Source organism: Coregonus clupeaformis, chromosome 1 (genome assembly GCF_020615455.1).
Source record: "Coregonus clupeaformis isolate EN_2021a chromosome 1, ASM2061545v1, whole genome shotgun sequence".
NCBI lineage: Eukaryota > Metazoa > Chordata > Actinopteri > Salmoniformes > Salmonidae > Coregonus > Coregonus clupeaformis.
The window spans coordinates 32307086-32331063 of NC_059192.1; the positions used below are offsets into that span (position 1 = coordinate 32307086).

Below are 23978 nucleotides of genomic sequence, written 5' to 3' on the forward strand. Positions count from 1 at the left end.
TCGAGTCAGTACAGTACCTAGTGTGCTGCTGTGCTGTGCATTTAGCTGACCCAACGTTACAACGTAGCGATAGGGGCTTTGTAAACATGCTGAAGAACGGACTGACTGCTGGGAACAGCAAGCTGTCAAACTATTGTAAATAACTGACAGGCTACCCGCTGTTTATCAGTGAAGTGCCCAATATCCTAAAATTCCATCCCTGTGTTTGTCAATGAATCTAGCTAGCAGCAGGCAGGCTACAACAAGCTAAAACCAGCTGATGAAATCTCTGGCAAACGTTATACAGTACTCGCACTGTAAAGAGATGTCGTTTTTACAACTTTTTTACTGTCTATCGGAGTATCTGTGTCTGCCACAAGTCCCCAGTGCCCGTGTTTCATAGCAAGTGAGTCATGCTACAAGACATGTTCAGTCATGCTACAAGACAGCAAAGACAATGCTCACAAATGGTTTTAGAATTTTGGAATATTGATAAGTGGCAGTTGGGACGTCGAGTGTGCATCGTCTCATTGCAAATTATGGCCAAAACAATTGCAGAACCGAGTGATCACTATAGTCCACAACAGTAAGTGGCCAATCAATAAAGGGCTTAGGGGCAAAGTGTTCAGTTTGAGATTCAGCCATGATACATGTGTGCAATCATGATATGTTTCAGCTTTAATGTATTGCTATAGCCTATTAATGGTATTATGTTAGTGTTGTGTGTGAAAGGGTTCTTCAAGGAAATCCACTTTTTTCCCCCCTCAGAACAAACCTGTCCCCCCAACAGCCACTACGAGCTGTGTGGCACTTCCTGTCCCGCCTCCTGCCCTAGCCTCTCCTTCCCCTTCCTCTGTGTCACTGCGTGCCAGGAGGGATGCCAGTGCAACGATGGCTTCCTACTCAGCGCCAATCAATGCGTTCCGCCAGTGGCCTGCGGATGCCACCACCAGGGACGTTACCGCCAAGGCGGTGAGCGCTTCTGGGAAGGCGAAGAGTGCCAGAGCCTATGCACCTGTAACGGCACCACTGGAGCAGTCCGCTGCACCCCATATGCCTGCACCACCCAGGAGTCCTGCCATGTGGTGGGGGGTGAGTACGGCTGCCACCCCAACCCCCAAGGCACCTGCTCTGCCTCTGGAGACCCCCACTACCTCACATTTGATGGGGAGCTATTCGATTTCCAGGGCACCTGCCGCTATGTCCTAGCAACCCTGTGTGGTAATGCCACGGGAGGGCTGCAGCATTTTCTGGTGGAGGCCAGGAATGAGCCATGGAACGGGTTGACAGTTTCCATCACAGCCGAGGTGTTTGTCAATGTGTGGGGCCACTGGGTACACATCTCCAGGGAGAGGCGTGGAGTGGTACAGGTAAGGTAAAAAAACTTGAGCTTTGATAAAGACTAAGCCTACGGTCATATGACATTTTTCAGTTTGTGGTACTCTTTTTCCGAAACGCATTAGCTTTTTTAAAAGATAGTACTATGAACTGAAACATATCGTAGTTGCGGCCCATTTTTTAGTGTTATCTTCTTTTTTTTAAAGAGTACCATGTCTTTTTACCCAGACTAGCAACCTGTTACCACAGAAATACTTGAACAAAGGCATGATGAAATTAATAGGTATTCACTTCAGGTGTTATCATGGCCATGGGGAATACAAAACGTTATCTACCACATCTCTGTTGATTAAATTCATCATCTATTCGACAAATAGCAGAGATAATGATGAACAACATTGAGAAATAATATTGCTGTTGTTCTTCCACATTGTAAACAATGGAGGTGGACAGAAAACAGGTCGAAAGACAGATTACTTTGATTGTCTTTCAGATTGATGGCGTGACCAGCAACCTGCCTATCCTCTTGCATGGTGGACGGGTGTCCATCTACGCGAGTGGACTCCGCACGTTTGTCAACTCCGATTTCGGCCTGAGTGTCAGTTACGACGGCTCGAGTGTGGTGTCTATCTCTGTCCCCTCCAACTACAGGTGTGTGTTAGGTACATATCGGTGGTAGTGGGGTCGAATGTAAAACCATTATGATCTCTGCAATCAGTGCACAAATAATTTGTCTTATAAACAGATTGATGTTTAAAATTCTTAAGTCAGGGTTGTGGTCAATTCAGTTTTCAATTCAGAAAACTAAATTGACCCCAACTCTGCCTAAAGTACATAATAAAACCTAACAATGGAAATGTTAGTTTTTAACCGCTTTAAACAGTTATTTCTTGTATCTGTGATGCACTGTATCATTATTATCATTATAACAGTGGAATGACGTGTGGCCTGTGCGGAAACTTTAACGGCAATCGCAACGATGACTTCCTCACCCCCTCCGGAACGTTGGCGTCCACTCCCTCCCAGTTCGGGAATTCCTGGAAGGTGGAGGGCAACTACACCTGCAGCGATGGCTGCGGAGCCTCCTGTCCACAATGCCACAACCCAAGTCCCGCCCGCACCCGGTGTGAGGTCATCAGGGCTGTTGACGGACCCCTGAGCTTCTGCCACGGCCAGGTGGACCCTGAGACCTACTTCAGCAACTGTGTGTTTGACGTGTGTCTGTCGGGGAACAGAGAGCAGGATGTTCTTTGCAGGGCTATCCAGACTTATGTGAGCACCTGTCAGTCAACCAACGTCAGGATCTACCCCTGGAGACAGAACACCACCTGCAGTGAGTGACAAATTGTCTTCACTTTAGATTGGTAGATAGAAACTAACATTCTGTGGTGTAACCTTTGTGGTAATACGGTAGGACCCAGGACCTCATACAGTACTGTATACACGTCATTCTGAATTTTATGTAGAGTGAAAAGCCTCATACAGTTTTATGTGTTCAAGTTTTTTTCTGAAGCATGTACTTCATGCACAATTGCAAGTTTGATTGTATTCTAACATTGCAAGACAGTCGCGTAAGTTTTAATAACAAAGTCGCAAGTTGTGAAGCTTTCACATCAACAAATGTGTAGAACGTCTGGTATTTATCTCATGTACATTGGGGACAATAAAATATCACACATATTTTAAAGTATCACATAAGTTCAACACTTAAGACGGTGCAGTTAACCCCGCATTGTAACAATTGTTATGCCAACGTCACGCAGTGTGGAATCTTTTCAGTGATTGCAACTGTATGACTTTACGTAGTCTCCAGGTGATTTTCTCATTCTCTCTCTCTCTCTCTACATTTGCAGGTATTGAGTGTCCAGCAAATAGCCACTATGAGCTTTGTGGAACAGACTGTGGGCACACGTGTGTCAGCAGCATTGATGCCAGCTGCGAGCAGAGCTGCTCCGAGGGATGTTTCTGTGACGACGGTTACCTCAGGAGCGCGGGGCACTGTGTCCCAGTAGAGCGCTGTGGCTGCCAGTACGACGGCTTCTACTACGATGTGAGTTACTCATCCCATAGTTTATGCCTGTGGAACAGGTTTCACTCTGCGTTGTATGTAGAGTAAGGATCAAGGATGACACGGCAACGACTTTCTTGATGGATCTGAGTATTTCCTGCCTGCATATTGAGTTACAGAAATATAAGACAACAGTCTTTCAGTTCATTGTGTCTCAACTACATCTGCACTTTCTCCCATTTGAGCAGAAGTCAAGATCAAGTAAATAATTGTGCACATGCAATGCAAGTGTTTTTCATCTTTAATTTAATCCCTTTATAATTTTAAATAGCTAGGTGTACCTGTAGAGACATTGTTATATGAACATGGTGTACTGTAGCCTATATTTTGCATCTCATCCACACTGTTTTGTGTACTTCAGGTTAGTGAGTCTTTCTGGACCCAAGGCTGCTCACAACACTGTGAGTGCTACGGCCCCAATGACCTCCGCTGCTCTGCCACATCCTGCACCCCCACCCAGGAGTGCACCATAAAAAATGGCCACCTGGGCTGCTTCGATGCCTTGTCCACTTGCACGGTCTGGGGCGACCCCCATTACGTCACTTTTGACGGGGCCGTGGCCCATTTCCAGGGCACCTGCTCCTATGACATCGCCAGGACCTGTTCCAACCAGTCCATTAATGGCCTCACGTTCCGTGTGGTGGCCACCAACCGTCACCGTGGCAACAATCTTGTCTCGTTTGTGTCGCTGGTGGATGTGTGGCTGTCCCATGGAGGGGAGGAGACCCATGTCTCCATTGGACAGAGCAAGAGAGTGACGGTAAATGCACTAAAATCCAAATAACACACTTATAGTTGATGAAAATATGACTAGTCAGGTGCAAATCTGTCCGTTTTTAGCAATGGTATGAGACTTTTATTATAAAGCCCTTTAAGATGGTAGTCGCCAAGCCTTCTTCAACCACAAGTTTTTGCCCTCATGCTTTTGCATTGTTCACTCTACCGATAATTACTTATTTTCTTGATTACAAGTACAAAAGCTTCTTGAGGTCTCTTTGTCGTCAACAATCTATCAAACTAGTCAAGTCTAGGCCTGAGGTCTTTTCCAATAACCTCAAATGCCTTCCCGACATCCCCCCTTTTCTCTCGGTCAGGTGGACGGGACCGAGGTCGCTATCCCCTCCTCCATCGGCTCCGTCGCCAGAGTGGTGTCTGAGCGAGGCTTCGTGATGCTCAACTCCAGTGACCTGATGGTCCAGTTTGACGGCCGGAGCACCTTGCTGGTCAGGTTGGGCCAGAGCCACCACGGTGCGGTGTGCGGGATGTGTGGCAACCTCAACGGTGACCCGGAAGATGACAAAGTCCTGCCCAACGGCACGCCGGCGCGGAGTGACAACGACTTTGGTGACGGTTGGAAGGCAGACACTAGCCGGCCAGGGTGAGCTGCTGTTGTTGTCAGGCTTTGAAACAACTAAGGCTTCTGGGGAAACAACCTCTATTGAAATTCAGTTTATTCAAAATATTCCATAGTATGTATGTATAATTTCATAAAAAACATAAGCAGATTATTCGGAAGCAAAGTTATTAGCAGAATGAAAATACATACTTTTATCCATAACGGAAACACAAGGGATTAGATGATTGTACAGTACAGTGACTGTTATTCTCCTGCAATGATTTCCTTATTTCCTAACAGATAATAAAGTACTATACTTATTCATACACTCACTCACTGACCTCAGTCACTCACTGGCTGCCTTCCGACTCTCTACCCTACTCCAGAAGTGTGCACTCGTTTACTCGCCCTCATGTATTTAAAAGCATTGGATTGGTGCAAGCATGGCTGGAGGGAGTTTCAACCATATTCCTCACACTAGTCGGAGAAGGGTACAGAATCGGAATGTAGCCACTCACTCACCAAGTAAATAACTAACTAACTCGTCTACGTGTCCTTTTCCAGATGTGGGGCTTCTGATAACAGAGGAGGAGGAGACGACTGTCCCTTCAGTGTGGAATACAGTGACCAGTGTAGCATCATCACCAACACTAGCGGCCCCTTCAGCGCCTGCCACCTGCACTCTGACCCCCAGCCCTACTTCACTTCCTGTGTCTACGACCTTTGCCTATACACTCCAGCCAATGGGATGCTGTGTTCCGCCGTGGCGGCCTATGAGGCGGCCTGCTCCGTCCTGGGTCTTGATATCCCAGAATGGCGCGCGGGTCTGCTGTGTGGTGAGTGTCTGGGTGTCTTTGGGGGCATTTTGTCTAAGTGGAAAGATGGATAAATTGGCAGTTAGTAGGCCTTAGTGTTCTTTTCCAAATGTCTGTCCATACTGTATCTAGTTAACCCAGTAGTAGTAACTGTTGCCATATTGTCCCTCTCTCCCCTCTCTCTTTCTCCATCACTCTCTCCCTCCTTCCTTCCCTCCCTCCCTCCCTCTCTCTCTCTCTAGCGGAGTCGGACCCCTGCGATGATCTGGACTGTACTGATGATGAGTGGTGTGGGGATCAGGACGGCATCTACGGCTGTTTCTGTGATGAGAACCACCATCGGCCCAACAACGAAAGCTACGGTAAGACTCCCCTAGCACTGCGCCAATGTGACCGACGTGGTCCGAACCCACATCTCCTGTGCAAATTAACTTCCCTCTTTCTAAAAAAGGGAAGGATGAGGATAGAGGATACGAGAAACCGAGGAAAGACTTTTGCGATTCATCTGTGGTCTTTGTGTCCTCTATCTTTGTGTCCTCATCCGTGTCCATCTCTGCCCTTAGATTCGGTCACGTCTTGCTCCTACAGTTCAGGCATCATGTCTCTGTCCCGGTGCCAGCTATTTGAGGCCGGTTTTCCACCCCACGTCCTGCACCTCACTGACTCCACTTGCAACGGCTCTGTCCGGGATGGACGCCTGGAGTTCCACTTCGACAACGACAACGAACTCTGCGGGACGACTCTTACGGTACTGTATTTTCACAGTTCAATCATGACATTATCACTTGGATTATGTAGTCTCATAGTGGCACTTCATACACAACCCAATGCTCAAAAAGGCTCAACAAATACAGACCATAGTCCAAATAATGATTAATATTATAAATGTTTGTCAACTTTTCATTGTCGCAATGTTGTTGACTTCTTACTGTATAAATGCAGTATTCTGTAGGTTATGAATGTGCTATGAAATTCTTACATACAGTAGGTGCCAATCAAGTGAAGATTTTATTTCCAATATTCTATATCCACCAATTTTTTTATATTTGTGTTTTTCCACTACAAATGATTGCATATGGGTACCTTCATGTGTGTTTAAATATGAATGTTCTCCGATTTTTTATTAATTGATTTTACGTGTATTCAAATGTTTTTTTGTGTGTGCAAAACGCTATATATCCATTTAGCTGGAATGGAATGTTTATATGTACTGTATACTGTATATTTTACTGTGATATGTGGTTGTCTCACCTACCTAGCTATCTTAAGATCAATGCACTAACTGTAAGTCACTCTGGATAAAAGCATAAGTGTCACACCCTGGCTCTGGGACTCTATATGTTGAGCCAGGGTGTGTTCATTCTATGTGGTTTATTTCTATGTTGGGGGTTCTAGTTTGTCGTTTTCTATGTTTGCCTTAGTGACTCCCAATCAGAGGCAACGAGTGTCAGCTGTTGGCTGGTTGTCTCTGATTGGGAGCCATATTTAACTGTCTGTTTTTCACTTTGTGTTTGTGGGTTTTTTGTTCCGTGTTCGGTCATTGTCACCGTGGACTTCACGAGTCGTTTATTGTTTTGTGTTTTAATATAATAAAGTAACATGTTCGTTCATCACGCTGCGCATTGGTCTACTTCTCTCCCTGACGATCGTGACAGAAAAACCCACCATACTAGGACCAAGCAGCGTGTCCAGGAGCAGGCAGACTGGACATGGGAGGATCGCCGGCCATGGAGTGAGACTGACGAGAGGCAACCCCAAAAAAATGTTAGGGGGGGGCACACGGCATGGACGACGGGGCTGACGGAGGCAAAAGAGGGGCGGATTCTGGAGGCCACCAGGTTACGGATACACCGCCCTGTACGTCCTGTGCGGATGCCTCACACAGAGTGTGTGAGGGTAGGCATTCAGCCAGGACGGGTTGTGGCCGCTCTTCACTCCAGGGCTCCTATCCGTCTCCACAGCCCGGTTCGGCCTGTCCCTGCTCCACGCACCAAGCCTACGGTGTGCGTCGCCAGCCCAGTCCGGCCAGTCCCTGCTCCACGCACCAAGTATACGGTGCGCGTCGCCAGCCCGGCCCGGCCTGTTCCTGCCACTCGCACCAAGTATACGGTGCGCGTCGCCAGTCCGGTGAGGCCCGTTCCTGCTACTCGCACCAAGCCAGGGGTGCGAATCGTCAGTCCGGTGAGGCCCGTTCCGGCTCCACGCACCAAGCCAGGGGTGCGAGTCGTCAGTCCGGTGAGGCCCGTTCCGGCTCCACGCACCAAGCCAGGGGTGCGAGTCGTCAGTCCGGTGAAGCCCGTTCCAGCTCCACGCACCAGGCTAGGGGTGCGCATCGTCAGCCCGGTCCGGCCCGTTGCTGCTCCACGCACCAAGCCAGGGGTGCGCATCGTCAGCCCGGTCCGGTCAGTTCCTGCCTCACGCACCAAGCCAGGGGTGCGCGTCGTCAGTCCGGCACAACCCGTGCCTGGGTCATCGGTGCCAAATCAGGTACCGCTCAACTGCTCCACAACGGAGCTGAAGCTAGCCGCTCCTGCTACGTCCAGGTCAGCTCCAGCCAGCGGGACCGGACCAGGGGCGCTATGGGGGGTTTATTGGAGGGTGGTGGGCAAGGCCGGAGCCAGAACCGCCGCCGAGGAGGTATGCCCACCCAGCCCTACCCTGTTTTGCTCTTATTGAGGCGCGGTCGCAGTCCGCGCCTTTAGGGGGGGGTACTGTCACACCCTGGCTCTGGGACTCTATATGTTGAGCCAGGGTGTGTTCATTCTATGTGGTTTATTTCTATGTTGGGGGTTCTAGTTTGTCGTTTTCTATGTTTGCCTTAGTGACTCCCAATCAGAGGCAACGAGTGTCAGCTGTTGGCTGGTTGTCTCTGATTGGGAGCCATATTTAACTGTCTGTTTTTCACTTTGTGTTTGTGGGTTTTTTGTTCCGTGTTCGGTCATTGTTACCGTGGACTTCACGAGTCGTTTATTGTTTTGTGCTTTAATATAATAAAGTAACATGTTCGTTCATCACGCTGCGCATTGGTCTACTTCTCTCCCTGACGATCGTGACAATAAGAACATCTGCTAAATGACTAAAATGTCAAATGTAAATGTTTTACATACAGATCTCATATTACTGTATAGATTTGTCTTTAATGTTGCTGATACAAATGTGTCATTTGTACAGTTATTTATAAAACATTTAGTTATTTGTTACATTTTACTGTGTAAAACCTAGCAGTACTAATTTCTCTGAGAGTGAGGCAGATACTGTACTGTATATAGCGTTTTGCAAAACCATCAAGTGATAGATATCAAACAAATACGTCTGTCATTGAACAACCCCATGCCATGATTAGATAGTGAAAAAACACACAATTTTTTTTCATAAGTTCTTTAAACAATAAAAGCTAATTTACCAACATTTCAGAAAATGGTTATAGAGCGTTTTGGAATGAGACTCTTCAAATATTAAATTTGTATTTTCTTATTTAGTTTTTTTTTCTCTCTGCAGAGCAATGGTACTCACTTCATCTATCAGAACTCCATCCAGGGTGAGGTGGACCTCCACGGAGGGGTCATGGGGGTCATCAGCCGTGAGAGGCACCTCAACCTGCGCTTCTGCTGCGAGTACCCCCACTCCCAGTCCTTGTCCATGACCATGGATCTCAACCCTCTGGAGAGGTCAGAGCATCCTCTCAAACAGCCTATGATGACTGGAATTTAATTGATTTTAGCATTGAAGTTCTCCTCCAGTCTCCTTTTCACCTCAATTAACACCTGATTTACTTAACAAAAGACACATATCAATAGGTGGTCCAGGTCAGACATGACACAAGTTGTTCCTCAAGCAAGGGGGAGGCTGATGACATCACATCTGACCATCAGACCAACTCCTTGAATGCCCTAGTCCTTGAAGTTTGCAGTTGTGTCAGAAAAACACTATTTTGCTCAAAACAGATTTTTTTTACACTTTAGTGTGTGAACTTTACTATATTTATACTTAGGAAATCTCTTTTCAACAAGAAAACTTTTTTAAAAATACCTGGAGGAAGTATTTAAGGCACAAGAGGCTGTGCTAGTACAGTATATCATTGTTAATATACCCAGCTTTCCATTGGTACCACGTTTATTTAAAAAATGCAGGTACAACCAGAGTTTCAAGGATGCTTAAAGGTCACTCCGCCATTTCCTGGTTGCTAAAATTATAATAGTTAGCCTAATTTAAGTTTATGGGACAAAACAAGCAGTCATTGTGTAGAGAATCATTGTACCATCTAAACAGCTGTGAAATATATTTTCCATAACCAAAAATATAGTATTTTTTGGAGTAGAATGTACTTCTAAAACGTCACCAGAACTGAGCTTCTCAGACTTGCCTAAGCAAGGGTACTGGAATAGATCAAACGTGTAGTTGAATACATGTACAATACATGTACTCTTTCCCGAAAAGCATGATGGTCATGACTTTTTTACATGGAAGGTGAGGTTAACTAGGCCCCTCAGACAATCGGTTTGAGATCGACTTATGTTTCAGGCATGGGATTTTTTTTTGCTTCAACACGATTCTTGTCTAGTTATTCAAATAACCTTTTGTTCTTCTGCTCCATAGCATTGTGACCAAGAAGCTTCCCTCTGGCAAGGGCCGCTACCGAATCCGGATGATCCCGTACCAGGATGCCGGCTTCCGCTACCCGTTATCCGGTTCTCACATCAACGTGGAAATTGACCAGCAGATCTACGTGGCCGTGCAGGTGGACGGAGTGGACGGTCGTCAGATCTCCACTGTGCTGGACTCCTGTTGGGCCACGCCTGTGAACGACCCAAGCTACGCCATCCGCTGGAATCTTATTGCTAGAGAGTATGGAGACATTATGTTTAGCAGGGAAATGTTAGCATGTTCAGAGCCACAAATTGTCCCCATGTTAGGAATAAGACATTTGAAAGTGTAGGTTTGAAATAAAATATGTCACCAATTACCATTGAAAAAAGATAAAAACAAAACAAAAATGTTAATATATTTTACCTTATGGTGGCGCCATAGCCACTGGAAGTAGGGGTCCTGAAAAATCTGAATTCTACAAAACATTGTCAGTTAAACAGGTTGTAATTTCCTGGTCAACTAAAACGTTATTTATTTAACACTTGATGGAACAAAATACAGTGGGGAAAAAAGTATTTAGTCAGCCACCAATTGTGCAAGTTCTCCCACTTAAAAAGATGAGAGAGGCCTGTAATTTTCATCATAGGTACACGTCAACTATGACAGACAAAATGAGAATTATTTTTCCAGAAAATCACATTGTAGGATTTTTAATGAATTTATTTGCAAATTATGGTGGAAAATAAGTATTTGGTCAATAACAAAAGTTTCTCAATACTTTGTTATATACCCTTTGTTGGCAATGACACAGGTCAAACGTTTTCTGTAAGTCTTCACAAGGTTTTCACACACTGTTGCTGGTATTTTGGCCCATTCCTCCATGCAGATCTCCTCTAGAGCAGTGATGTTTTGGGGCTGTCGCTGGGCAACACGGACTTTCAACTCCCTCCAAAGATTTTCTATGGGGTTGAGATCTGGAGACTGGCTAGGCCACTCCAGGACCTTGAAATGCTTCTTACGAAGCCACTCCTTCGTTGCCCGGGCGGTGTGTTTGGGATCATTGTCATGCTGAAAGACCCAGCCACGTTTCATCTTCAATGCCCTTGCTGATGGAAGGAGGTTTTCACTCAAAATCTCACGATTCATTCTTTCCTTTACACGGATCAGTCGTCCTGGTCCCTTTGCAGAAAAACAGCCCCAAAGCATGATGTTTCCACCCCCATGCTTCACAGTAGGTATGGTGTTATTTGGATGCAACTCAGCCTGGACATGTACTGGCTTAAGCAGGGGGACACGTCTGGCACTGCAGGATTTGAGTCCCTGGCGGCGTAGTGTGTTACTGATGGTAGGCTTTGTTACTTTGGTCCCAGCTCTCTGCAGGTCATTAACTAGGTCCCCCCGTGTGGTTCTGGGATTTTTGCTCACAGTTCTTGTGATCATTTTGACCCCACGGGGTGAGATCTTGCGTGGAGCCCCAGATCGAGGGAGATTATCAGTGGTCTTGTATGTCTTCCATTTCCTAATAATTGCTCCCACAGTTGATTTCTTCAAACCAAGCTGCTTACCTATTGCAGATTCAGTCTTCCCAGCCTGGTGCAGGTCTACAATGTTGTTTCTGGTGTCCTTTGACAGCTCTTTGGTCTTGGCCATAGTGGAGTTTGGAGTGTGACTGTTTGAGGTTGTGGACAGGTGTCTTTTATACTGATAACAAGTTCAAACAGGTGCCATTAATACAGGTAACGAGTGGAGGACAGAGGAGCCTCTTAAAGAAGAAGTTACAGGTCTGTGAGAGCCAGAAATCTTGCTTGTTTGTAGGTGACCAAATACTTATTTTCCACCATAATTTGCTAATAAATTCATAAAAAATCCTACAATGTGATTTTCTGGAAAAGAAATTCTCAATTTGTCTGTCATAGTTGACGTGTACCTATGATGAAAATTATAGGCCTCTCTCATCTTTTGGGAGAACTTGCACAATTGGTGGCTGACTAAATACTTTTTTCCCCCACTGTAGTTGACATATTGATAATTGCTTGACTGTTAAACCATCCTAATGTAATCACATGTAATCACCAAAATGATATTTCATTTAGAAAGCGAAAATAACAGCATAACTTATCATTTACTTCCCCCTCCCATTTCCTCCCGTTCTTTGTTTGCTCCAGGTGCCCTAACCCTGAGGACAGCACGGTGGAGCTAATCCAAAATGGCGTCTCCACATCGGCCCACTTCTCCTTCCGGATGTTCACCTTCACCAGGAACTCCTCCAGCGTCTTCTTGCACTGCCAGGTCCACCTGTGTCTGCTGCACCTCAACGACTGCACCACTGTGAGTCTCCTCCCCTTCCCAACAAACCTGGGCCATGTTAATTTAACGTTAATTTCCTTTGCAAAACGTTTGAAAACATTGTGTAAGGCACAAATGAAACACGTCCCAGGGTTAAAAGAGTATTTGTTTACTTTTAAATACTTTGAGCGTTTGATTGAGCCTGTCTGGAGTGCCAGATGGGTGTGTTTTGCTCTTTTTGGACCATTCCATTGTACCAGACAAGCTCAAAGCTTAACCTTAAAGCGGCAATCCGCAGTTGAAACAATAACAGTGTTTTCTCCGCCACTGTTTCGATAAAAAGCTGAGGGATGGGGCTGGAGAAATGTAAACACTCTCAAATTCATAAACAGAGCAATGGATGCAAGTACTGACCATCCATGATATAAAAAGTATATTTCTAACCATATTTTGAGGCTATACAGTGTTTTTTTTTTACATTTAATTTATTTACAAAAATGTGTGTAAAACTAACTTATATTTTGGGGTTCTGATGGGGTACAACAGTTGAACTAAGCTCATGAGGCATTAATAAGTAATATTCGTCAAGAATCAATGGGTACATATCATGAATTTATAAATCCTAAAATGGATGTAGCAACTGCAGATTGCCCCTTTAAATTGCAACTAAATTATTTTAAAATTTACCCAGGTCTGCCCTCCACACACACCAGAAGTCAAGCATCCTGTTGATGCGGAAAATATATATTTTTTTATAACAATGCACTTTTATTGAACTTCTTTGACATTTTTCTCCAACATCGGCTGAAGTTGTGTACATCTCACCTAGATAATCATCTCACATTTGTGAGTTAATGTCAAAAGCCAAGACAACCGCTTGCAAATAGCTAAATGTAAAAATATGTTATGGAATCATCCTACATAAGTTTCACTTGTTTACAAACAGTAGTCATTTGGAGGAAACTCTAGTAGTCCATAGCCTAAACATGGTAAAACAGTCTGCCGTCTTGTTTCTGTGTCCTGCAGCACTGCTACCCTGGATACCACCACAGAGGACGCAGGGATGTGTCCTTCCATGACAACGCTGCCATTTCCATGGGACCTCTGGTTTTGAACGGAAGAGACAGAGGTAATATTTATCACTGTGTAATTATGGCCTTAAAATACCACTATTTAATATTTTAAACAGGATACACAATATGATATACCGTACCAATTGCATAAATTGAAAATAACATACCACAGCATTGTTGAATACTCGTTTCTGATTGGCTAGAAGGGCATTCTAGAATAGACATTAAAACCAGATAACGGGACAGTTAGAAAATATATTGGGACAGTTGGAAAATATATCTGGACACCTTGCAATCATGACGCAATATGCGTCTATACATGCAGACCGTACTTGCTATAAAGTTACTGAAAGCTAAACCAACAACCACACAAACCGAAATTGGATAATCGCAAGTCCAAGAAATAAAAACTTAGCTAGCTAGCTAGCTAGCAATTGATTTGTTTTTGCAGAGACATTTCTTTGGTAACTGTGGTATAAGTGGGATAAACGCCTCCGTTCTGTACATTACCTTGGAAAAATTAACTTCACAAAGGGACTGACTCCGCCTCTTCCCGATGTGTCAACCACTATTTCCAAGGTAATGTACAGAAGGTCGGCGTGTATCCCTTACGTATTACATGTGCTTCCAGGGTTGCCATGGTGTCTAGTGGCATCCTTGGTAGTTTACTCCTGTGAATGTATCTATAATTATTTGTTTTAAGTGTTTTTTATGTGCATTATTATGATCAACTTTTTATTAATTTGAAAGCTAATCAAGTTCTGAAATAAAAAATGTAGTTATCTAAACCCGAAAACGTTAAACTAGACAAGATATTAGCCTACTTCTCCAATCAACTAGCTAATCGTTTGGATTCGAAAACCAGCCTAGATCTTCCTTGCATCTCTTCTCATCTGATTATCTCATCTCCTGGACCGAAGGCAGGATCAAATATTAAGAAATGGCAGCAACTTTCCTCCATTACACACAAGGATTCCTCAGAAGTTTTGAACAGATTAAAACAACTCTGTGCAAGGAGCTCAAGAACAACCTTATGCAATACGGAATCCTACGGAAAACATGCAGACGGCGAGGACGACAAGGCCATAGGACACTGATCAGCAAGTTCAAGTCTATAGTGTGCACTCACAGTGCAAGCAGTACAGCATGCACACTGGAGTTGGACAATAAAGATCACTTGCCAATTCTGCAGGCTGACCCTCAGGCAATTGATGTCACCCACTCCAAGCCAATACAATCCATACAGACCACAGTGGACCAACCAAAATGCAATGGATCTGTTTCCACCTTGCACTCTACAATCTACAACCCTTAACGAACACATCTCCTCTGTATGACAATGACTTTGACATGATCTACCTAACAAAACATGGCTCAGAGAGGGTGACTTTTACCCTCTTAATGAAACAGCCTCGCCTGGATACAAATACATTGAAAAGGCGTGCAGCCATGGCTGCAGTGGAGGCCTTGCTGTTTTATACAAAGACTGCTTTATTTTAAACCCACTGACTGTTGCTGATTTTCAGTCTTATGAGTGCCTTGCTTTTAAATGTAGACAACTACATTTTGTTTACCCCTGATCTGACTGAATTGACTTTAACATCCATGTTGACTCGAGCGCTCTGTGGCTGCTGACTTCCTTAACTTGCTGGACTGTCTAAACGTTGTGCAACATGTAAATGTTCCTACCCACAACCGTGGACACACATTGGACCTCATTATCACTGGCGATGTCCCTGCCTCTGACTTGGATGTCATTGAGCTAGGCGTCTCTGACCACAATGCTGTAACACTGTCTCTGACCGCTCCAACTCCTCTCTACCGCCCAAAGAGGACCATTCAATTCCGCAACCTGAGGAAACTTCACACACACTCAGATATTATAACATCAACTTCCACTGTTACACTGACGAAACCAGGTTTACATTAACACAAAACCGGACACCATCTCTGCCCTAGCAAGACTCAGCAGCTGCCTAGAGGAGATCAGGGCCTGGATGAAAGAGAACTTCCTCCAGTTGAACAGTAGCAAGACTGAGGCTATGCTTATTGGGACACCCAAACAGGTCACCAGGGCTGGAAACATCTCCCCTACAATCAACGGCCAGGCCAGCCACCTGTCCTCTGTCATCTCCAACCTAGGAGTCAAGTTGGATCATTCTCTGTCCTTCGATGTACACATAAAACAAATATGTAAAACATAATTTTTCCATTTTAAAAACATTGCCCGGGTCATACCATCACTCTCCCAGCCAGATGCAGAGAAACTCATCCACACCTACATCTTCTCTCGGATCGACTACGGCAATGCGCTGTTTGGGTGCCCCCAGGCTAAATTATTACATAGGCTCCAACTAATCAAGAACAGTGCTGCCAGGGTCCTGACCAGGACCAAGAAGTCAGACCACATTACCCAGATCCTCACCCAACTCTGAGAGTCTCTCCATCACTCAGAACTTTTAAAACGGGCCTTAAAACCCACTGTCTTTTTCATAGTCCTGGTCCCAATCTTAAATGTATTTAGCACCTAGCTCACTATCGCTATTTTACCTGCCTTGATTCTAATTGTATTTGTTTTTATTCTATATAATTTTGTATTTTCTTTAATGAAAAGCACTATACAAATTACATTTATTATTATTATTACTTCTTTGTTCAGCATAATTCTTTTTTGGACTAACTGATCTCTGATCTGTTTTGATTTCTCATCAGATATGTGGATTCCAATACCAGAGAGAGTGAGTGGAGCCCCGGGTCAGATTGGCTCCCTGGTGACCCTGCTGCTCTCTGTCCTCCTGAGTGTCACAACACTGATCTAGGACCAATCTGTCTGTATGGCAAACCCAGGCTTGGGTCTGTCCGGTTACATGACTGTATTACTGAAGAGACATTGTAGAGTGTGTGTTGAGGTGTACAATGAAGTAGATCAACCTTCACAATGATATTGTTATTGGTAATATAGTGATAATGTTTGAGTGAAGGGACAGTGTGTGTTGAAGTCGATATAACTATACAGTGATATTGTGAAATATTGTTAATTAATCGTTTGATTTAGTGCAATTCCCCCTCCTGCAAATTTTAAATGTGTTTACCTGTTCAACTTTTTGGTCTCTGGATATAGGCTACCAATATTCTCAATTCCGGAGCATTTAAAATTCCATGTTTTGATAGGCCAACCATGAAACCATGTTATCCATATGTAGAAAATATTTTATGGTTAATGTCTCCTTGCCAGGAGAGGGTGTAATCATTTTATAGAATACTTATCTTGGGAAAAGGTTATTAGGGTTCATGCATGTTCCCGGGTTGTCTTTGAACTAGCATTTTGATGTATGACATGTTTTATGTGGAACTAGCAGTTGGAAATTAAATATTAATCATTGAAGACAGAAGTTGTTCGGCTCATCTTTATATCCACGCCTTACATAATTGGTGACAGCGGCTGGGGAACAGCATTTTTCAGTTTCTGTTAGGAAGTACGGACTTTATAGCTACCTACCACAGCATTGACCTAGTTAGCTAGCTAGCATACGGACTGTGAATGAATGAGTCTCTGCTGTGAAGCTTGCTATTCATGACCAAGAACAATACAACTAAACGGACTAACGAACGGACTATACAACTACAAGTGAGTGGAATAACAAACGGTCTAAACAGCTAAAACGAGAATGTCGGACTCTGAGGAGGTGCGTGAGGACGTCGTTGCACCACTGAGAGGACCCGAGGGGCGAGAGGAAACCACTGGAGCCTCTGTGAGTACTGCCTGGTGCCTGGCGCGTCCCACTGTTAACAAAGTGATACATTACAAAGTGGATCTGCCCCCACCATTTCATGGTGATGGAAAGGACAAGGAGAGTTTTACTCAAAGGAAAAAACTTTTGGGAATTAGCTGTCAAAGCTTGTGCTGGCACAACAGACAATTGTTTAGCCATAAGTCTTCCAACCAAACTGAGTGATGATGCACTGTCTTGATGGATTTCTCTGCCACAGGCAATTCAATTGGACTATGGAAAAACTATTGGAAAAGTTGAGTGATATTTTTGGTGGAAAGCAATACTAAGCTCTTTTTCAGAGTTTTGTTAATGCTAGGCCCAGACTCCCAAGATAAGCACTAGAGGTGTATGCAGCTGAAATCACACGTCTTAACACAGGAAGCTTTTCCAGGCTACAATTATGCTGCCATCCAAATGGAACATTTTAGACGTTTTGAAGATGGACTGGTCCCGGTGCTTCAGGCTAAGTGCCATGAGCATGTGGCTGCTACTCTGGAACAGGCACTTGTAAATGCTAGCCAATGGGAGAGAGCACAGGAGGAAATGCATTTGAACTCCCCACGTCTAATGGTTAACATGTCTGCCACATCTAACCCCTTGTGCCAGGCTTCAGATGCTGCAACCACACCCACCACTTAATGTGATGAACGGCTCATCAAAATAATAAAGGACCTTACAACCGACATGAAAGCACTGCGAAGTGACTTTTCCGGACTACGTGAAGAACAACAGGTGATGAAACGGGGATTGTCAATGCAAAGACAGGGGCAGGATTATCCACACCATGATTCAAAAGGCAGTCCAAGTTGACAGGTTTCTCCTTACTCCGCAGGCAGAGTATGTTGCTCACCTACTCCAGACTACAGCTTGTCTCATCAGAGGAAACGCTCACCTAGCCGCCCTAGGTACATACAACAACGTTACTCACCCCAACCATATGGGCAATGTGATAGCTATGGTGGACAGCGTTATGGCTATGGTAAACCTTCCCAAGGCTACAGACTGTGCTCTCCCTCTCCCGGTGGAGGTTTTAACAATGGTGGACGGGCCTACAGCAGCTATGGCTACAACAGACCTCCAAGCCCTGGATACACCCATCAATATGTCAACAAAGAGGGGTAGGGGCACACACAGACACTACGACAACAACAACAACAACAACAACAGGAGATGGCCCAAAAAGGAGGGCATCCACTCTGATGATTTATGTACTCAAGACCAGGGAAACGAGTACTAGTTGGTACCATGGATCAAGTGTCAGCTCACCCCTCAAACAATGCCCAGATTCTGCCTTCAGCTTCCAGTGAAGCTAAATCAGACACCAACCGCTTATATACAGACAACACTCGAAGCCCATGAGACACAAGCATTTCTAGACACTGGGTCAGCCACCTCTGTTATCAGTGAGGACCTGGGTATGTCTATCTCCACACTGTGAATTAAAGCATTGTCAAATAATTGTATTATTCTTAAGTCTGTGACAGGGGACTATTTAGACACCTTAGGCACCCTTAGCATTTCCTTGAGAATTGGCAAAGTTACAGTTCAGCAGGAGATTCATGTTGTATGCAATTCATGTTGGAGTTCTTGACGGCATGTCATATCTGACATTACTGTTGGCGCCATGACAGAAAGAGACATTGTTGCCCTCTAACATGTTCATACCAGTGACACTATCCCTGGCGGCTTTGTGAGACATCTGGGGCCATGTGTTGAGTTAGCCTCAGGTCTCATTTTGGCTAGGACCCTAAGCAACATTGAGTAAGGCCAGATTATTGCCAGAGTACTCAACCCCACATCCACAGACTTAGTGTTAGAAGGGGGAACTAAAGGGGGTGATGTATATCCTGTATGTCTTCCAGAGAGTAGCTATGATGTGATGGAGATATCCATCGACTCAACAACCGGAGAACCAACCACACACCCAGACATCGACCTCAGTGACTCCAACCTGTCCCCTGAAAAGCAATCGCAGCTACGCGACATGATTAAAGGTTAGGGTGATATTTTCAGCAAACACAACATGGATTACGGTCGCACTGAGCTAATCGAACATCATATCCGGACGGGAGACGCTGCACCGATTCGACAACCTGCTTACAACCTACTGTACGTGCAATGATTGACAAGAATGTTGATCAGTTGCTTGAAGAGGATCTGATTGAACCAGGTCACAGCCCCTGCTCTTCTCCTGTGGTTATGGTCAGAAAGAAAGATGGAAGATACAGATTCTGTCGATTACAGAAAAATGGATGCTCTAACACTACGCGACTCCCATCCCCTGCCTCGAGTGGACGACACTGTTGAGTCGCTCGGAAACACGTATTTTGAGTACGGTGGATCTATCCAGTGTTTGTTGGCAGGTTCTCAGGGCTTCTACAGACCGGGAAAAGACGGCCTTTAACACAGGATGTGGAGTCTACCAGTTTAAAGTCATGCCAATGGGCTTATCCAACGCATCGCCGACATTCCAGCGCCTAATAGAACTTGTCCTCCGTGATTGTCACTGGAACCACTGTCTCATTTACCTGGATGATGTTATTGTGTTCAGCAGGAACTTCAAATAACATCTTCAGCACCTGAAATAATTTTTCCAGAGATTCAGATTGGCAGGTTTGAAGCTGAAGGTGTCAAAATGCACCTTTGCTCAGAGCCAAGTGACATTTCTAGGTCATATTGTGTCTGCTCAGGTCTTGAGACCAGACCCCAGAAATGTAGAGCGTGTCAAAAATTTGAATTTAAAGGACCAAAGAGTTGGTCTGCTTCGTGTTTTCATTTTTGGCATGGAAAAAGTATTGCGATACTGGTATCGTTCCAGCCCTAGTCATAACTGATGACAAACCACTCGTGCGGCTCAGAAAGATCCCACTGGACAACGACCCTACAGGGCGGAGAGCCTGTCTACAACTACGATGTCTACAACTACGTGGTCAAACACAGGGAAGGAATAAAACATGCCAATGCTGACGAGTTGTCATACCACCCAGCTCGAGCAAACGGAAGCTCATCTCTCTCTACGCGGTCAGCACTCCGCCTCTGCTACAAAGGCATCGACCATATCAGACAAAGGAAAAGCCCAGTCAGGTTCCACAGCTGTGCAATGTTCTCCTGTCATGCTTGACCAAATGTCACCAAACTTCCCTGATTCAGTTACTATAGAACAACTCTTCTCACCTGAGGATGACCTACCGCACTCGGATAGCCTCCAAACTGCCCAACGCGCTGACCCTCCACTGGCTCAAAGTGGATCAGATGAGACCAATGCAGAGACCACCTCAAAACTCCCTTGCAGCACTTCGGAAATGTGTCAGTCATGTGGACGCTACCATGATTACGGATAATCCTGACTGAATTGTGAATAATGATGAGTGAGAAAGTTACAGATACACAAATGTCATTTCCCCCGATATAAAATTGATTATGGCAGTAGGCAGATTATGCAATAGTCATGTAAATATCGTATTCTGTTTATCTTAATCGGTGTAAGGTCAAGATCGAAGTAAACATACACCTATTAAAGCGGAATGGAAACACTAGGATTTAGAACCCCAGCTAACTGTAACTGTAAATAGCCATATTGGCATTGTTGCGGCACTGGCAGGAGAGAAAAGTTTGGAACTCCCAAAAATGGCTGAATTTACCGAGTAGCTCCGAGTCTGAGAATTAGTTTATAAAAGAGAATGAAATAACCTTAATTTGGGAGCCAATAAACCTACTGAAGCTGTTCATGTTTGAGCCGATTGTTGCCCCAGATCAAAGAGTTCTCGTAGCAGTAACAACACAGATATGCCGCCTGAAACGCCTCAGCTAGAGGGTTGGCGTAGCGGTGACACAAACTGGTGTGAGTGCGGATGCTGCCAGATAATGGCTAGAGAGTATGAGTGTGTGTGTTATGGAGAGATTGTGATGATACAGCACAAAATCCCAGTTGATGATGCCGGTATTACATCCAGTCAGAGGTTCCTGTCAGTCTGGCGATGTATTGGACGTGCCACTAATCCTTATGAAGGACTTCCTGGCAGAAGAGGTTACTGGACCAGTCAGCAGCCAGTTAAATAATTGCTGAATTTTTGCTTGATTATAAATTATTTAAAGTTCTCATAAATAGTGGGTAAGTGCTCCATATATATATTCAGTAACCTATAACGCTGTTAAACACAAGCTTTGTTTGGCGAGATGGTAACACACTCACCTTTTGATTCGACGACCGGAGTTCGAATCGCAGACAGCATCATGATTAATTAAATCTCATTCTAACAAATAATGGGGCGTGCTCATTATAAATGCATTGTGATTTAGTTTCGGTATCAGACTAACTTTTCTTATGATTTTGTTTGCAGAGCATGCAGGCTGCCAGTTCACCCTATGGGCACAAGGGAGAATGGGACAAGGTGTACGGTGTGTCGTTTCTTCCATAAGGAGCGCATACCCAGTAGCAAGTGGCATTTACATAGGGTTTGAATAAAACCAGTTCATTTAGTAAATCGAGCATGTTGTAAAAAAATTCAACACATAGGCCCGATACCTGCGCCTTATGTAAAAATAGTATTAGTTAGCTTGTCCACTATAACAACAGTTTCAAGCGTAACCAGATAAACTTGCCTTGAAGATAAAACTACTTTCAACACGCACTAACCCCGAGTCCCTGTTGCTAGAGTAGTGACTTCAACTAGCTTTGGCTGCCATCTATTGGAAAGGAATGGTAACTACACTGGACAGCTAGTTGGCAGAGTCGAAGGAGAATTTGATAACATATGCCATTTAGCTGACGCCTTTATCCAAAGCGAACTGGGTACATGGTAGTGGAAACAGATCATAGAAACAGGATTACAAAATGCATAGTCAATTACAGGGTTATTAAGGTGTTTTTACAAGTTCCAATGAAACAAGAAGAGGATATGAAAGGTTTGTGATTGCAAGTCTTTGCCTCATGCACAAGATCAATAGACAAACAGTAGCATACCTTAAAGGGGCAATCAGCAGTTGCTACATCCATTTTTGCACTTATAAATTAATGATGTGCAACCATTGATTCTTGAAGAATCTAACTTCTAAATACCTCATGAACTTAGTTCAACTGTCGTACCCTACCAGAACCCCAAATATAAGCTTGTTTTACGCCAACGTTTGTAAACAAAGAAAATGTAAACAAACACAATATAGCCTCAAAACATGGTTGAAACTATAATTTTGATATCATGGATGGTCAGTCCTTGCATCTATAGGTCTGTCTATGCATTTTGCGAGTGGTTACATTTCTCCAGCCCCATCCCTCAGCTTTTTACTGAAAGAGGAGCAGGAAATACACGTTTTATTGTTTCCACTGCTGATTGCCACTTTAAGAAGTTAAGTTGCAGATTAAATACACACCAAAATATGTTACAGATACTATAAAAATGTCACATCACTCAGACAGTTAGTGAATATGCAGCACAGCAAACAATCAATAAATCAAATGTATTTTACAAAGGCCTTTTTATATCAAAATAATAACCACAGTGGTTATAGAGGGTGCAATAGTTCAACACCTCAGGAGCAAATGTCAGTTGGCTTTTCATAGCTGAGCATTCATAGGTCGAGACAGCAGGTCCGGGAGAGAGAGAGTCGAAACAGCAGGTCTGGGACAAGGTAGCACTTTCGTTGAAACAGGTAAAAAAATCTGTGGAAAAACAATTCCACTCCGATTCCCTTTATGGATGGGTGTATATCATTGAATTCGCTGTTGAATGGCCTGCTCCTTCTCCATTTTCGGAACACCAGCCCGCTCCCCCAAAGTGACCTCCACTCTCTCTCTTTGGGCACTCAGGAGAGTCTGCTGGGATGGTCCTAGAGTCAGATATAAGTAACAGAAATCATTTTAGGTAATTTCTCTCTATATGTCTACATCTGAAATAATATAATACACTTACCATTGGCACAGCGGTCAACAATGCCGTGCAGGAGCTCAGACCGGAAACATCACAAACGCCCTTGTAGCCTTGGAGAACTCTTGTTTGAAACGGAGCACTCCCTCCTTTGTTGTAGCCTGCTGTCTGTCCACCGAATAATTGTGGTCCAAGGCAGCCACTTGGAGTCTTACGACCATCCCTTGCTGGCCAAACTAGTTCCTCTTGGGCACGTTTTTAGTGTACAGGGCATGTACACTCTCGAGTTCACCTGTCTGAACACACTTCGTCACCTACAAAATAAAATATCTAATTAATGTAACTAGAGATTAATAAGTAGGCTACTACAATTATACTGTTACTGATTTTATTAAATCAATTGGTTGTAGTTATTCACAAAATGCACAAAAAAAAAAAAAAAGGTTTTGAAAAATGTGCTTATTAATTCACTCAAAATGTTGCAGTATATGTACAGAAATACACTACCGTTCAAAAGTTTGGGGTCACTTAGAAGTGTCCTTGTTTTTTGAAAGAAAAGCAATTTTTTTGCCCATTAAAATAACATCAAATTGATCAGAAATACAGTGTAGACATTGTTAATGTTGTAAATGGCTATTGTAGCTGGAAAAGGCTGATTTTTAATGGAATATCTACATAGGCGTACAGAGGCCCATTATCAGCAACCATCAGTCCTGTGTTCCAATGGCACGTTGTGTTTGCTAATCCAAGTTTATCATAATTTTAAAAGGCTAATTGATCATTAGAAAACCATTTTGCAATTATGTTAGCACAGCTGAAAACTGTTGTGCTGATTAAAGAAGCAATAATGGACAAAAAA

The 23978-nt window shown here is 44.1% G+C and overlaps 1 protein-coding gene across 1 annotated transcript in view; it reads left to right on the top strand.

Annotated features, from left to right (window-relative positions):
• The window catches only part of LOC121583502 (alpha-tectorin), a 56029-nt gene extending 39158 nt beyond the window's left edge, over window positions 1-16871 (top strand). The window contains exons 9-22 of the mRNA XM_041899648.2: window positions 748-1349; window positions 1811-1968; window positions 2250-2650; window positions 3171-3367; window positions 3747-4145; window positions 4480-4763; window positions 5286-5557; window positions 5779-5898; window positions 6100-6284; window positions 9035-9204; window positions 10133-10381; window positions 12289-12451; window positions 13436-13538; window positions 16195-16871. Of these exons, the coding sequence (XP_041755582.1) occupies window positions 748-1349; window positions 1811-1968; window positions 2250-2650; window positions 3171-3367; window positions 3747-4145; window positions 4480-4763; window positions 5286-5557; window positions 5779-5898; window positions 6100-6284; window positions 9035-9204; window positions 10133-10381; window positions 12289-12451; window positions 13436-13538; window positions 16195-16301 (3410 nt within the window). The 3' untranslated portion in view covers window positions 16302-16871. The remainder of the gene's footprint in view (window positions 1-747; window positions 1350-1810; window positions 1969-2249; window positions 2651-3170; window positions 3368-3746; window positions 4146-4479; window positions 4764-5285; window positions 5558-5778; window positions 5899-6099; window positions 6285-9034; window positions 9205-10132; window positions 10382-12288; window positions 12452-13435; window positions 13539-16194) is intronic.
• Window positions 16872-23978: the final 7107 nt, after the last annotated feature.